The sequence below is a fragment of the Mandrillus leucophaeus genome, unplaced genomic scaffold, assembly GCF_000951045.1.
Source record: "Mandrillus leucophaeus isolate KB7577 unplaced genomic scaffold, Mleu.le_1.0 Scaffold16, whole genome shotgun sequence".
Lineage (NCBI taxonomy): Eukaryota > Metazoa > Chordata > Mammalia > Primates > Cercopithecidae > Mandrillus > Mandrillus leucophaeus.
Genome location: NW_012101587.1, coordinates 7613017 through 7630564, shown reverse-complemented (window position 1 = coordinate 7630564; position 17548 = coordinate 7613017). Strand labels below are relative to the sequence as shown.

The following is a 17548-nucleotide window of genomic DNA, read 5'->3' as shown; positions in this document are numbered from 1 at the left end:
TGGGGAAGATTAAACCTTCATCTGAGTTTCAAGGTAGGAGTTCGAATTTACTAAGTCGGAATATGTGGCAAGCTTTCTCCAGAAAGATTGAGCAAACAGTATTTTCAAGGGCACAACTCATGGTGCACCCGGAGGTCAGCATGTGTGCTTCAAGATGGTGTCAGATCAACGTTCTGGACACCACGGCATCCAGAGATGGGATGATGGAGAAGGAGAGATCATGAAACACTCTGTAGATCCTGCTAAGGAGTTTGCCTTTTATTCTGGAGGCAAAGAGGTAATTAAAATCATCTAATTAGACCAGTATATGATCAGGGAAGTGAACTGCAGGAAGTCCACTTTAATAGCTGTTTGGGTAATACAGGAGGGACAAATCCAAAGTAGGAATCCAAGTTAAAACTCCTGTTTATTCTATTCTAGTAACCCAGGTATGAAATTAGGAAAGCCTGAATTAGTGCTGAGGTAGAAAGCTAAGACACAGATTCAAGGAATAATTAGAAAGCCTTTCTGAAGGATGTAGAGGTGAAATAAGAAGGAAGAATGATGGGCATTTCTACAGCTCATTGTTTGGTGGACCCAAAGTTGGCAGAACCATTACTCCAAAGATAAATGCAGAATCTTACAAAAATAGTGATATTCTTCAATTTGAGGAAGAAATGGGACATGCACGTAAAAACTGCAGTAACTTGAGAAATAAATGGGTGAGAAGAAAATAACACTTGATGTGTATTCTTCCACATGTCAACATTATAACTAATGCTTGGAAAACACATATGACTTATGGTTACTTCCTTAGAAATCCCACAAGGTCGTGAGAGGAAAACAAATAAATATGTAAAGAGATAATTACAACTCGATGTGAGAGGGCAACCAGAAACATGCATACCTGTTACAGTGAGAACACTGAGACGGGGCAGCTTCTTGGCCTTGACAGAGGAAGAGGGAAGGGGTAAAAGGAACGGAATGACTCAAGGAGCAGTATTCAGGGAAAATTCCTAAAAGAAGGAATTTCTCAAGTAGGCCACTTTCCAGTACTTGTATTTGAGCACAGGGCATGCTCTAGACACACTGCCTTCTTTTACAGCCCAGACATGCCCTGCTGCTTCTCACCTCTGACCTTTTGCACAGGCTGTTTCCACTGTCCAGGGTGCTCCCCCTTCCTCTGCCAGCCCATGATCCACCATTCTTCTGCATGGTTGACTTCCATCGACCTATCAACCTCGACTTGAAGTCTCTTTTTCAGGTAAGTCTTACCCTTATCTCATCAATTAGTTCAGGTACACTTGTCATGCTCTCTTTATACACTTTCTTCTTCTCCTTTAGCCCACTTATTGTAACCTCAATTAATGACTTAAATATGTGACTTAATATTTCTAACTAAGGTCCTTAAGACTGAGGTCCACACTGGTCTAGATATTCTTGGTCTAGATATTCATCGTGTTCCCAGTACCCAGTACAGTAGAACCTTACATAGAACAAGTACACAACATGTATTTGATTAATAAATGTATAAATAAATGAATGAGTTAAGAAAGACATCCCACGCAGGGTAAACATAAACCAAAGCACAGAATATTTATATTGCAAATCATTTTGCATGAATGGAGGACTTGTTTTAGAGGGAGGATACTGAAGGAAGGCTGGTTGTACAGACAGGGATCAGAGTGTTAAAGCCCTTGATTGTCATGGTAAGAAATGGTATACTAAGCTACTGAGATATTTTAATCTGGGTATGAATACAATCAGATTTTTGTTTCCTGTATCTCTGATCTAACTCTGCTGCATCAATACAAAAGATGTTTGAAAGAAAGGAGATAGCTATTAAATTTGACCAGGTGAGATACTGGGTACGAAAACAAATGTAATGCTTGTAGGAATGGAGAAAAGGAAAAGCACATGAGAAGTTTTAGAATGCAGATCCCCCAGGAGTCCGTGATTGACTGAAGATAGAAGGAAAAGTCAAATATGATTCATATGATGTGGACTTGAATTTCTGGGTAAATATTGTGCTAATGTTCAATAAATCAAGATGTATTATTGTTCAACAGAATAATAATATTCTGTTGTTCACAAGAGAATACTGTGCTATTGTTCAATAAACAGGAAAAAAAAACTTGTGCTTGGGGTATTTTTCAGAATGTGGCGTTCATTTGGGGACCTGGGGCCAATGAGTTTCAGTTTGGACATCATAAACATGTGCTGGGTACGTCTAGGGAATTCCTGGTACATAGCTCTGAATTCTGAATTGAACTTCCATAGAAAATGCAGTAAGGTAAGTAAGTGAATGCCAAGTGGTCTGGATATAAGTAATCATTGCATTGATCAGTAAAATAAAAACTGAGTCAAAGTATTATTCTTCCTTACTGTGGCAATAACTGTGACTAAACCTAAGTAATCGTTTTGACTTTCATCGGAAGAACTGCACAGAAGTTAACAGCAAGGGTTTACTGTCAGATTGCACAAGATTGAAATGTTTAGGCTGCAATTTTTAAAGTGGCTGATTTGAGGTCAAACTTTCTTAGCTTTCCCAAGTTCCTATGTTCTTATTTATAATACAGGAGTATAGTTATATGTAAATGATTTACTGAACTTATCTCTATGGTATTCAAAGAATAATAACATTACTTTATTTACAACTATAGGCTTTGGGTAATGTAGAATTTCCTTTTCCTTGTCCTTGAATGAGAGCTTGTGGGGATCCTATAGTTTTTCAATTCTTGAAAAACAAACCACCACCACCAACAACAAAAACCTTTTAGGACTCACTTTCTGATAATAAAGCTGCCTGAGAGCCAAAAGCCACACCAAACATTGTCCCTCCCCCATCATCATCCCCTAGGACAGAGATCTCCATGAGAGACCTATGGAAAGATAAAGGAGACAAGCCTGTCCTCCTCCTTCCTGCTTCCCTCACCCCTCTCATCTTCTGCAACTCCCTGGCTAAGAAAGAGGTTAAAGACCAAGGAGAAGAAGTTTGTACCTTTAGCTGGTGGTATTTGAGGTTAACTCTAGGCTTTAGATGAATACATGGTGAGTGGCAGGTATTTACATAATGGTTCTCACTCAGAGGGCATAGTTTTGTGAGCACTTTGGACTCCTTCCTGACCAATTCTCTTTGATAATCTTAAGATGAGTCTTGTGACACCTCTAGGTTTCATTTTCCTGATACGCCACCTGGATGGGCAGATTCTTTCAAGATGGTTTAACTTATGCATTACTGTTAAACCAAGAGGTGGTAGTACGGGCTTGACTTAGTGCTTCCTGCACACTTCTACTGCCATCCCAGGCTCCTCCGCCCAGACTCCAGCCTGTGAAACTTTTCTAGTGAGAAGTGGGCATCATTCCCTTTCTTTGTATGCTTCTAAACGCTAAGGCATGAACTCTCTTGCTGCATTGTTCCAGTGCATCTTGGTGCTACTGGTTCTCTTAGAGAATCCCTAGCCAGGATGAATCCCTAGTCAAATGCTTTGACTCTAAGACTTCGTAAATTTCAGTTTTTCCATTTAATAAAGGCTGCTGGAAAGTTAAAAGTAAAATTTGAAGCACAAACTCATTCACCTAAATTTTATCCAAAAGTGGTCTTTAGAATTTTAGGAAGTCGTTTTTTATTTTTTATTTTTTCCTATTTCTCTCAACTGTAAAGTTTTCATTAAAATTTTGAAGCAACAGGGAAAATTAAATTCTGCTATACCCATAATAATTATTCATCTTTCAGGATTGTTTTAGAAGCTAAAAGAGATAAAGCATAAATGATCTAAAAAGATTTTGCCTGTTGTATTATTTTCCTACTGTACCACTAAGCATTCATAAGCACATGACCTTTAGTAAATCTAAATTGTCGCTTAATGTCAAAAGAAAGTCACTAAAATAAATGATCAATTCTTTTTTTTATCCCAGGGCTGTTGTTAAGAACTGGGTATCAAGGAGAAATTCTACTGAGTATGAAATGAAGAATCTGAATCCCAGTATGAGTAAAAAGAAACAATGCACAATTTAAAGTTATAAAGAGTGGGTTTGGATATTAGTTGTATCAATGTGCATAAGCCACTTAACTACTCCAAAATTTGAATGATTCATCTACAAAACAGGAACACAGGAAAAACGATACAATTTTGTTTTGAAAAATCAAGGAATAAATGTTCCTAAAAGCAGTTTTAATGGAACAGTGAATGATTCTATAATCTTAAAATACTGAAGCTGCAACACTCTTGGATGACAGAAAGTTCTATGCACCTCTTTGATAAACAGAGGTCTAAGTGGCTAAAGGACTCCTAAGGTCACAGGAACAAGTTCTTGACCCAGGGTCTGTCAGTACATGAGTTTTGAAGGTGAGATAACTTTCTCTTATTTCAGTAAAACTCCTCGTTTGCCTCTAAAATGCCTATTTCTTTTAACTCTTGTCACATGAAAGGTGTGGACACCCTCCCTAAGGCATAGAGTGTAGAGTAATATCTACATGAAAGGAACAGAAAAATGGGAAGAGGCAAACTTTTCCTGTGATCCAAATTTTCAAGCATGTTTAAGACATAAGTTGTTTGTCTTAAATTTAACCACAGCCCTTTGTATTTACCATAATTATATTTTCTGTTTCTCTGCTGCTCCTGGAGAACAGAGGCAGACTTTGTATCCATTGCTTCCAGTGCCTAATATACAGTAGGTACTCAATGAAGATCCAGTGAATGAATGCATGCACTATAGGAGCTAAAGAACACTGCGATGATGTCGGTCAGTTGCTTCTGCCTCTCTGTAGCTTGTGTTATAGTCTAGAAGTATATTCTCCACAGTTAATTCCTTCGAAACCAGTACAGTTTTCACTCTTTGCAAATCCCCATTTAAAATGCAGATTGCTCTAGCTGGAGTGAATAAAAGTCCTCATTATGTAAAATTCCTCATCAGTAAGGATTGGTTGACAGGGACATTCTCCAGTGAGGACACTAGCTCAGAATAATATCTGCATGATTGAGACACCAGATAAGATTCTGAGGTGAGAACTGAGGATAAGGAAAGCCTGGCAGACAAGTGAGAAAGTGCAGAAATGGAAGCTTCCCACGGGCTCACCACAATTCCTCCTCTCCATTTGCTACATGCGGGCAGTTATGTGACCTACATCAGAAGCCATCATCCACATCATCAGAGCACTAATTAAAGGCAAACAAACACTGCAACAAACAAATCGCTGACTGCCAGTCAAGTATCTCACATTTCAAGGACCATCTTTCCAACGATATGAGCGACAGGAGAGCAATTACTGAGGATGATTTATAAAGATCTTAAAAAGCCTGTTAGTAGCCTAGAGAAATTTTTCACAAAATATGCATTATATAACCCAACAGGAAATTTGAATTTGCTCCAACAGGAAATTCAGAGATAAAAAAAAAAAAAAAAGAACTTCTTGGAAATTGTATTCTTAGACTTAACCAACCATTCAGATAAAAGATTGTGGCTGAAGTTTAAAGTAAGGTGAAGTGGGGTAAATTCCCTAGTGAGACCAGTCAGTATTTGTTTTAGGGATTCAGGTAGAGTGACCGACATTAGAAATGATCACAATAGTACAGTAAAGAAAATCTTAGTACACACTAAGCAGAACAGGTGAATGGCAAGGATCAAATAGTTAAAAGTAAGGCTGTCAACTACCGTTTGCAGAGTGCCACTAACCCATGTAGTCTTGGGCGCTCTACTATGTAATTTTCAAAAGAGGGAGTTCTTTCTTTGCCCCTATTAGCAGTATAAGCCTGAAGAACAACAGGTGTTTATTTAACTGCCAGGTTTCTGTTTTGGTGATAGCTCTTCTTCCAGCTATTGTTTTGGTCTTCAGGGGAATGGAGAGGAGGAAGCTGAAGTCAGGCTGATGGCTAGACTGTGTTTAAAATATATATATAGGAAATGTGTTTTTTGGTATTTGAAGTAATTACCTAACCTAGGTTCTTGAGAAACTTGAGCAAAATTTGCATTGGATCAATGACTTTGCTATTATATCTGTGTTTTCTGAGATGGCAGGATGAAATGGCTTTTGAGACCAGTCTATCAACAGGTCCACAGTGAGAGAAGAAGCTGCATGGGATCCTTTAGAACAGGTTACACTTACAGAATCTTATTTAATCCTTGAGAAACTGGATCAAGCAGTATAACACGCAATTGGCAGATGAGAAATCAAGCTCAGAAAGGCCATTTTGGCCAGGTGTGGCGGCTCATGTCTGCAACCCCAGCGCTGCAACCCCAGTTGAGGCAGGTGGATCACCTGAGGTCAGGAATTTGAGACCAGCCTGGCCAATATGGTGAAACCCCCATTCTCTACTAAAAATGCAATAATCAGCTGGGTGTAGTGGTGGGCACCTGTAGTCCCAGCTACTCAGGAGGCTGAGGCAAGAGAATTGCTTGAGCCCTGAAGGTGGAGGTTGCAGTGAGCTGAGATTGTGCCACTGCACTCCAGCCTGGGTAACAGAGTGAGACTCTATCTCAAAAAAAAAAAAAAAAAGTCACCTTATTCTCACTGATGGAGCATGCCCGAAATGGCCCAATCACCGGTAAAATCCATCTTACTTTCCAAATCTGCTTTCCTTTATCTGCTGTGTTTGTTTTACTGTGTCACATGCTCTGCCACCTGCCAGCAACAACTACACCAGGAGCTTGTGCCACTTTGAAATTCATAGTCAAGGAAATGTGACTAAGAAAAAAGACATTTAGCTCTTTCTGAAATTTAATGACTAGGTAAAGCTGAATGATGCTATTTTTCCACTTAGTAAAACAAACAAGTAAAATGTATACAGAAGTTTCCTGAGAGGGAGGGAAGATATCTGCACCATATTTGCAGCTTTTCTGTCAGTTTAATATTATTTTAAAATGAATTGTTTTAAGGTACACAAAAATGCAGAGTAGTGCCTGTGTGGGGAAATGTTCAAAATAAAGAAGGCTGAAGTCATTTATTACCTCAGTATTTGACACTGTTATTCATTTTTTTCCACTAGTTGACAACATATGGATTGAGAGAATTATTTGCCTACCATAAATATTATATATTATATGTATACATATATGTGACAACAAAGAATATTATTGTTATGAGTTTCGAATAAACTCGTGGAATATAATTTATAAGCACTGTTATTGCTAATATTATTATTTTTGATGGCTAATATGGTGATGGTGATGATGATGATAATGATGATGATGCCACCAATGATGAAGTCAATAATACCATAATTAAGGTTTTTTTAAATCCAGGGGGAAATTTTGACTTAAATCATGATATAGGGACAATTATTAATGTTGTATCAAAGATGTTAAGAGCATAAAGCAAAGATAAATTTTAGAATCACTGAGAACAACTGAAATCCCCCCAATAAAATCACAACGATTGAACAAATTGGTGTCTTTGAGAAGTTAAGCCTGAAGTCAATAGGCATTTACTTGTGGACAATGGGATAGCTCAACGCGTGAAAATATGCACTTCTGTGTTCAAATCTCAGCTTTGCTAGAGAGATGAATCTGGGTCCATCATTTAAACATTTCAAGTCTTTTAATCCCAAATAAGGATGGCAACAATACCTCACAGGTATGCTGTAAAATAAAACGAAACAATGCATACCAAGTGCTCTGAACAATAATTGGCATATAATAAGATCTCAATAATTCATTATTTTTATTAAGATGAATTTCTTATAATGGCATTTTTAGAAAGCAAAAATCACTGCCTAATTATACCATTATTTCATCTGAATTAATTTTGAGTGCCTAATTTATCACATATTATTCTGCGGGACAATTTTATGGGTAAATTTGGGAGAGGGTGTTTTAATCTAATAAAGAAAACCAAACATTTTTGATCAGGAAGAAGTTATTTTTGTAAATATGTAGGATATATGTATCAAAAATACTTTCCAAAATATTTTACCCGTTCTTATGCCAATCATTTAAATTGTAGTCAATGGTCATTAATATTGCTAACTTTACAGTGCTATGGCTTACAATTGCAATTAGTGTAAATCCTAACAGAATCAAACAACAGATAAAGGAGTAAAGCAAATATTGTCTAAATGACAAGGAAATAATGAATAAAAAAAAAGTGACTCTTTTTTCTACCACCCTCCTTTTTAACACCTGAACCAAATATATTTCCACAAATCTTGCAGGATATCTGAAATCATCCTGATAATACAGATACTATGATATTTTCAAAAGTAGGTAGAAATAAATGAGGCCATTCCTAAAAGGAAGGCTGACAAAGTTATAAAGGGAAAAAAATGAACTACTAATCCAAATATTACTGTAAGATTTGGTCATTTCAAATGCAGTGTAGCTCATGTGTACCCTTGTGCCTTTCCAACACAGACCAAGAAATCTCCTTTTTTGGTAACCAGCCTCGGGAAAGTAGTTACTGCCATAATTTAGAGAGAGAAAAAAAAAGAAGTCCCTCTGTAGGAGAAGGTTGCAAGCATGGGACAAAGGAAAAACTCTTCCCTTACGTTAAAATATAAAACGTACTTTTAGGGTCAGTCTACCCATCCCCCCCAAAAAAACTGATGCCAATTGCTAACTTGCTAAGATTGTTTGTAAGATAAGAGGCTAGGACTGAATAAAATGTAAAATTCCAAAATACACGACATTGTGTTCTAATTTGCTTAGATAAGAGTATTAGCTTGAACTCACATAATGTTCTATTTTAATATGTGGATATCTTATTAGTTGGAGTTTTGTACTTAGTTCTCCAATAAGCTCCCCTCTCCACCTTCCCTGGCCACTGTTCTCTGTTTCAGTTCTAAATATCTGACATGCTCACAAAGGTATCTCATTGTTCCCCGTCTCTTGAAACATCTTTAAAAGTGAACAGAACATTTTTCATTCTTTTATTTTTCCTGCAAAATATATGACATTAACCAATCACCAAATTACTAAGAACAGCAGCCACAGTCATTTCTACTTCTCTTCCTCAACACACAGACTTAATCTCACTAAATTTTATTGATAGCAAGTTTCTTTTTTCACGACATTGTCACGGACACTACTGTTAACACTACTTCTAACAATTTCTTACTTGCATCATTTTTAATTGTATTATAATCGTCTTATTTTCTCTGTTCCTTTATTGTCTCTCTACTCAATTCATCATCCACATGCTGATAAATCGCACTTTTACAATAGAGGCCTCAAACATCACTATTCAATTTAAAACATTAATATACTTCCCACACTTTCTAAAATTATGTTTGAATCACTGGCATGATTTCCAGAGTTGCTCATAATCTGAATCAGACTTCAGTCTTACCTTAACCTCTTCTCTTTTCAAAGTTACACACCTACTTTTCAAATGGTCTTGACTACCAGATATGCATCAACAGATTTTTTCGTATCGGGCATCTCTCTCATTCTACATGTTTTATTTCATTTTATTCATTTATTCATTCATTGACTCATTTAGGTAGTCATTCAGGTAAATTTCATTAAGCATCAGTTGTGGCTAAACACTGATGAGGCACTGGAAATTTAAAGATGTAAACTGAAGTTGTTGAGTTTTAATTGTTTGTTTTTTGTTTTCAGGAAGCTTGGTGTCTACACAGAGGAAGAATGTTTGGTTGCAGCACATTTCACAAGGGTGTGATGGAGCTGCAGCTACATGAGCACGCCACACACCTCATCCATCCTGAGGACACGGTGAGGGCTCTGTGGGAAGCACCACTGAAGTGGAGGTCTTATATGACATCCAGTGTTGCCTGCTTCTCCTCCAGGTGCACCCCACATTACACACATGCCATGGCGCTCACCAAACTGTGTATAAACACACTGTAAACTCAAGAGCAGATGCTGCATCTCAACCATTCTAACATCTCAACATTTCGTGTATGGTAATAATTTAATGACCAATTATGGGTCAACAACTTGTTGTTGAATGAATCTATGAAACGATGAAGCAGAGGCTTCAATGTGATCTCATGTGACCACCTGTGAAGTAATATCAGTAGCCTGACTGTATCGTTAGGTAGCAAAATCCATAATGCTCTCTGTCAAGTGCTGATCCCACGAGAAATCTGGAGCTCTGAGAGATTAAGTCAATTGCTGCTTCTCAAAGTCATAGCCAGAAAGTGACTGAGCCAGAATTCCGCCTCAGACAACCTAACAGTGCAGTCATTGTTTAACTACGTTTCATGAAACTATTGTATATTTAACATATACAATACAGAAAAATAAATGGTATATGATACCGACATTTAATATTATATGAAACTAAAAATATAAGTTTATACAAATATGAAAAACTGAAGACCTACACAAATAGACCACAACAATGATTTGGCATCTGGCCAATATGTCTCAAAACAGCAGAGCATCATGTAACATATTTTAATGGCAAAACTCAAAATAAATTCTTTTTAGTGAAGTGTGTATAGTGAAGTATGGCCCCAAAGGATTAGTAATATTTTTCCCTTCTAGGGAACTATAGGTTACAGTGAAAACAACTTAAAACCATTGAGAAACTGTTCTAGAACAAGGTATAAAAGAATATTTCATCCAAACCATACACTAAATGTGGGATACTGCACATAACAGAGCAAATCACATTTTTATAACCATTTTTATCTTAAATTAAGAGTTGGCCCGTATGGTGTATTACTTTGCAGTCTAGAAGAGAATATATACATTGTTGTTAGAATAGAAAGCTATTTCCGATTCAAGCTAGAGACTGAAAAGTCTAGCACAATGAACATGAATGTCAGTGCCAGCATGTTTAACAGGAAACTAAATACCTCGTTTATTCATATAATCACTACATTGTCCCCTATGCTGAAGGCTCATAAACAGTTCAGATCGAAATTGTATCTGGACTTTTTTCCAGAAAATGTGAGAGCAAACCAAAAATAGAGAGATTGGGGCTGATTGGGTCAAAAGATACAACGTTGATTAAGAGCCAAGAAAAGGAGCAAGCAGGAGACCATAGGACAGCCACAGCCTAGGAGTTGTCAATAAAAGAGATGCGGCTGGGCACCGTGGCTCACACCTGTAATCCCAGCACTTTGGGAGGCTAAGCTGGGTGGATCACAAGGTCAGGAGTTCAAGACCAGCCTGGCTAATATGGCGAAACCCTGTCTCTACTAAAAAAAAAATACAAAAATTAGCTGGGCGTGGTGGTGTGCTCCTGTAGTCCCAGCTACTGGGGAGGCTGAGGCAGGAGAATCGTTTGAACCAGGGAGGAGGAGGTTGCAGTGAGCCGAGATCACGCCACTGCACTCCAGCCTGGGCAACAGAATGAGACATCATCTCAAAAAGAAAAAGAAAAAAAATGTATAGCTCCTGCTTATGTAAGTGAAAGAAAGAATAAAATGGACAAAATTGAAATAATGTCAAAGGTAAAACACTTCTAAACAGAAAATAAGCATATTTGTATTATTTTTAATGATCTTTTTTAATTAAAATTGAGATGCAAATATTACTTGACGATAATTATTAGGAGAAAGTCACGTGCACATGCAAAAAAGCTAGAAATAATTTTTCCACCAGTTAACCTATTATTTACAACAGCAGATCTCTGAAAGGCCAGTTCATTTTATGCCCATGGAAATCCTCTCTGTTTCAGATTTTACTTATCATTGCCATGGCAACCCTCATCTGTGCCTTCCTATTTCATCAGGATAGCCACTGAGCATTCCACAAATTCTACTTTGTTTGCCCGCCAAATCTGCCAAAGGAAGTACGCATTCCTTTCAGACTGCATGGGAAAGCAAAACCGAGGTCGGAGAATGTTTTAAGGTGGCACTGATTTTTGTATCACCCCTGTAAAAGTGCATTTCTCTCTGAATTACTTACAGAAAACTCCTGGGGCTTTGAAGTGCAAATTTCTGAAGAAAACTTCCCAGGGAATAGAACGGTCTTCTGATTTTGGGTATGATGAATAGAAAATAGAAGAGAAGTGACATATTTATGACTAACATATCCTCCTGCTTTAAAAAAGTCAACTATAGTTCTTTCGTGGGCATATGCCCTGCTGATTGTGAACAGTCATACTTTATTGTAATCACTCTGTGATTCTTGGGGTAGTAGAGTGGAAGCGAGGTGTCTGAAAGCTGGAAAGGGAAAATGCCATGAAGACACACTGAAGCAGAATTTCCAGCTAGTCAGCAGAGCTGTGGAATGGTGGGACGCTAGCCAGCTGAGCAAGTGAGAACAGACAGCATAGCTCTTTTGAAGCAAAGGCATCAGGCAAATATGCCATGAAGAGGCAGAGCCTTAAAGAGTGCCAGGTTCTACAAATAGCTATTATTGCCACAAACAAAAATGCCACTGTCCCATGCACATCTTTGAGAAGGATTGCAAGTTATTCTGTTGGGGTTGTAGCCATATTTATGTATACAAATGGCATTCATATAAAATCAAATGATATAAAAAGATATACACATACAGTTATCTAGATACAGATTTTTAATTTAAGTGTAGGAAAGTCCAGAGGGGAGAACGGCGTATCCAGGATTTGGTGTATTTGGAACCAAGGTAATTTCCAAGTTCGGAATGGTAGACCCAAATTATTATGTTCTCCATCCATCCCACCAGTAAAACCTTACGTTGTTTATTTACATTCTGTATCACTCCTCAAATTTTACTATATGTTTAAGAATTTTACTTGCATGCTATAATTATTTTTATTTTGCTTCTGTAATGAACTCCGGAAATGTAATGGCTTTAAACCATACAAATTTATTATCATGTAGTGCTGGAGATAAGAAGGCTGAAATCTATCTCACTGAAGTAAAATCACAGTTTTAGCAGAGCTGTGTTCCCTGTGTTCCTTACCAAGGCCCTAGGGGAGAATGCTTCCATTGCCTTTTTCAGCAGCAAGAGACTTGCCACATTCCATGGCTAATGGGCCCTTCCATATTCAAAACCAACCAACGGAGATCATTTGAGTCTTTCTCACACTGTGCGTTCTGGCACTGACACTCCTGATTCCCTGTTCCACATTGAAGGCTGCCTATATGATACCACACCCTCCCAGAAAAGCCAGGATAATGTCCCTATCATCAAGTCAACTTGATGGCAACATTAATTTCCTTTTGCCGTGTAACATAACATATTCACAGGCTCCAGACTTAAAATGCAGACACCATTATGGGCCGTTTTTCTTCCTATCAATCCTAAATCTGGCCACCAAGATTCATATCAACCCTACAGATGAAATAAATTAACCCATGTTGCCCAAAAGTCTCAACAGCATCAACTCAAAGCCCAAATTTCATCAGCTCAAAAGACCCACATCATATCATCTACATCATCAAAATCAGGTATGAGTGAGGCTCTGGGCGTGATCCACTCTGAGACACAATTTCTCTCCATCATTGAACCACAAAATTCAAGAAATACGTTACTTGATCCAAAAACACAATGGTGGGGCAGGCAAAAGGTAACATCTACAGACATTCCTGCTCAAAATAAGAAAAAGTAGAATTTAAAAAAGAAAGAAAGAAATTCACCAGTTCCAGGCAGTTTTGAAATACAGTTGCCAAGTTCCAGTTGATTTCAAGGGCTGAGATTATACTCTGCCATTTGAGCTCTACCTTCGGGGCTTAACTCTCCACCCTGTGGACTTGAGGTTCTGCCTTCTGAGTCAGCCTACTGACACAGTAGCGCACCTGCAGCTGAGTAGTTACGTCAGCATGTTTCTTGCTTGTAGGCATTTGAAAGTTCTGACACCCTTTTTCCATTTCAATCTTTATCTGTCTCCTTCAGGTCAAGATGGCAATGTTTATGCTGATGTAACATTCTCAAGAACCATGTGTGTCTCCTGTGTATGTCCTCAGATTCACTCCATTAGCCAAAGATTTTCTTCATAGAATTTTTTTTCTAGATAATCTCATCCTATTTTTGGCTTCTGCTGAAATGACTGACTGAAGAGCTTCATGAGTCACACTCCTAATCATTTCAAAAAGCCTTTTGTGAGACTGAATTCTCTGATCTTTTGATCTTTCGAGGGGATCAGCAAAAAGTTGTCCAGCTCAGTTTTTTCTCTAGGGCAGGCTTTTCCAATCTCATCCAAGGAGGGCTTAGATTTTAATTGACAATAAATTCCTTAAAGTTAAATATCCAAGTTAATTGCATAAATGTTCTGCTTTTTTAGTTATCCATATATCTCAAGGATATAATTCTACTAAGCTTTCTGATTCATCATAACAGATATACCCTTTCCATCGGTTTCCAAACACGTATCTCATTTTCTGTTGAGCTATCGTCATCAGCACCTATAAACTTCATACTTCCACAAATAGTCTGTTTATGAAGATTTAGGTATTCTTTAAGACATGCATGTTTTCTCTACCATGCTTCTCACTTCCTTCTGTGTCCTTGTGCCAGAGTCAGTAACATTCATATTTCTACTAACAGTAACTTTAAGGTAATATAGACGTTTTTCTAACATGCTTCTCAAAATTCTTCCAGCTTTTGTCAACTGCCCAATTCCAAAACTATTTCCAAATTTGAAGGTTTTTATTTATTTATTTTACAGCAGCACTTCACTTTTAGGAAATAAAATCAGTATTTGTTTCTTATTTGTTGCTTTAACAATTACCACAACTTAGAACCTTAATAAACAACAGGAATTTATCTCAGGTTCTGATGTCAGAAATCTGAATGGGTCTCACTGGCCTAAACATCAAGGCGTTTGCAGGGCTGTGTTCCTTTTCATGGAGGCTCTAGGGGAAAAGTCATGCCTAACCTTTTCCGTTCTAGAAGCTGTGCTGCCCCTTCATCCATCTTGAAAGCCCACAGTAGCAGCTGGAGTCTTTCTTACATCACATCACCCGATCCTGACCCTACTGCCTCCTCGTTCCACAATGAGAAAGCCTTGTCTCTTTCTCAGTGTGGAACCCAGTGACCTGGGTCCTCCCAGATAATCCAAGATAATCTCCCTCTATTAAAGTCACCTTATTAGCATTATTGATACAATTTTCCACCTTCACGTCTCTTTGCCATAGAACTTGACGTATTCAAAGATTCCAGAAATTAGGACATAGACATCTTGCGGGGAGGGTACATTATCTGTCTACTGTATATGACTTCTAGTTTTTAACAGACTATGAACTCGTTGTATGAAAGCTAGGGTCTTGTAGATACTATATTTCTACAGTGTTAGCACAGTGGATCCACAAACAGTTGTTAAATAAGTGTAAGTGGCTAATATCACCTAGTAGAAATCAAGGTCTTCTGCGCATTCACGTTAAGAATGTTAACATGAGTTATACTTAAGTAGTTGTAATGGCATACAAACCATAAAATATAATAGGAAAAATATTTTGGTCAAGACAAAGAACACTATGGGTTGTTTATAATTCCTTGGTTCAGTTTTCAAATAATTAAATAAATATATGCCTCAAATTGTCTGCAAAATGTTATGAAAGTGTTTAGGAGAACAGACTTCTCAATGTTTTCTTAGGAAAAATATACAGGGCATTAGGAATTTGAAAAGCATGTTTCTTGAATACATAATAATGAAAAGCATGTTTCTTGAATACATAATAGAGTTAAATGTTAGAGATTTCAGAAGATTTTACCAAGAAGCCCAGTAACTAAAGACATTGAGTCACATGAGAGTTCAAATTGGAGACTGAGTATATCAATTATTTCTTTGTTTTGTTTTTGTCAGGTTTCTTGAGTTTTTCTTTTGTCAAATGATACGATTTATCTTTAGGGAAATTTAGTGAAGGGTGTGGGTGCTGGTCATTTGATGATGGGATTCGACATAGAGGTAATCTTACGACTGACCCAGGCAAGGCCTCTACCAGTGCATCAAACAACTTTTTGTAGATTGGTCAACAGTCCCACTTCTGGACGGTGCCCTGCTCTGGGGAATCTGAATGTTCATGGGACGAGCTCATTTCTCTGCCTCAACTAAATGTCCTTCCTGTGTACTTCTGGGATCAGCAGCCCCGAATAGAGGGATGGGATGGGAGGTGAGTGAAAGGAACTGGCATCACGGAAAAAAGCCAAAGAGAACTGGGTGTTAGGGAGCACGAAAATTCGTGGGAGATCTAGGAGAAATAAACTAAAGTTTTCCCCTTGAGTATTTACCATGTGAGCCACAAGTTTCAACTAATGAGAGCATGGTACACACAGAAGACTATGTCAGTAATAATAGGTATTTGAGAAGAAAAGGAAATGAATCACGTACTTCAGACTCAGATGGGTTGAGAAGGCAGAATTTTACAATAGAGGTAGAAGGAGAGATGAAAAACCACTGTTTCTTTGGACATTGCGAGTGGAAAAACATTTCAAACGACATGGAAAAGGTGAAGTTTAAATTCATACACTAATGAATGGTGAAACGCGGGTGACATAGTATTATCCCTTAATTAAATTTCTTAATATAACTGTACTAAAATTACTTGCAATATGTGATTTAATTAAAGTTATAATCTCAACACTTTGTAGAAGGTGTATCAGCACCATGCTTATATAACTGATACACAAGCAATAAGTTAATATTTATAGAGTACATGAATCCAGGCTACACATTTTCTCTAGCCCTCCAGTTTCTTGCTTTCTAAGTAGAAAGGTTGAAGGAAATAAACTACAAGGTCTTTTTTAATCTAAGGAAAACATGTATCAATAATGGAAATCTATCTGGGACCCCATGTGTTCCAATCTCAGAGGTACCCTATTTAAAACATAGTCCCATGATTAGCCAACAAATAAATATAAACACACCTAAGCACTCTTCTCCACCTCTCCAGGAAACAAGATGAGGAAGGCACTTTTGTTTGTTTGTTTCTTTCTTTCTTTCTAAGACGGAGTCTCGCTCTGTTGCCCAGGCTGGAGTGCAGTGGCACAATCTTGGCCTACTGCAACCTCCACCTCCCAGGTTCAAGCAATTCTCCTGCTTCAGGCTCCTGAGTAGTTGGGACTACAGGCACATGCCACCACGACCAGCTAATTTTTTGTTTGGTAGAGACAGGGTTTTACTGTGTTAGCCAGGATGGTCTCCACCTCCTGACCTAACGATCTGCCCGCTTCAACCTCCCAAAGTGCCGGGATTATAGGCGTGAGCCACCGCGCAGGCCGGAAGACACTCTTTCTCTATGGGAAACTTCTTAAAAATCTTCCTTTTCCTTTGCCACTGCTTTCAATATTCTCTGCACAGATGGGAGCTAATCCTGGAAATTCTCTCTCCCACTCTCAGCTTTTCTCCTGAACACCCACCTAGACCAAACAAGATTTCTGTCTCTCTCTTCATTCCTCATCCCTCCTCCTGAGCCCACTATTATACAGATAAGATCAGCCAAGTCATGGGCTGTCTGAAAAAGTGAGAGATGGAGGAATCACCTTCGCATGAATATCTTGATTATTCAAAAATATCAATACATTGATAATTTTCTTTTTCTTTTCTTTTTTTCTTTTTCTTTCTTTTTTTTTTTTTTGAGACAGGGTCTTGCTCTATTGCACAGGCTGGAGTGCAGTGGCATGATCTCAGCTCACTGCAACCTCTACCTCCTGGACACAAGTGATTCTCCTACCTGAGTCTCCACAGTAGCTGGGATTACAGGCACCTGCCACCACACCTAGCTAATTTTTTTTG

General features: G+C 38.0%; 1 protein-coding gene across 2 annotated transcripts in view; it reads right to left on the bottom strand.

Annotated features, from left to right (window-relative positions):
- Positions 1 to 17548, bottom strand: part of NETO1 (neuropilin (NRP) and tolloid (TLL)-like 1) — a 119431-nt gene that overhangs the window by 87858 nt on the left and 14025 nt on the right. The window contains exon 5 of one of the 2 annotated variants that reach the window (XM_011975899.1): positions 202 to 263. The exons of the other annotated variant lie outside the window; for it this stretch is intronic. Within the exon in view, the coding sequence (XP_011831289.1) occupies positions 259 to 263 (5 nt within the window). The 3' untranslated portion in view covers positions 202 to 258. Of the gene's footprint in view, positions 1 to 201; positions 264 to 17548 lie in introns of those variants that run through there. 2 annotated transcript variants of the gene reach the window in all.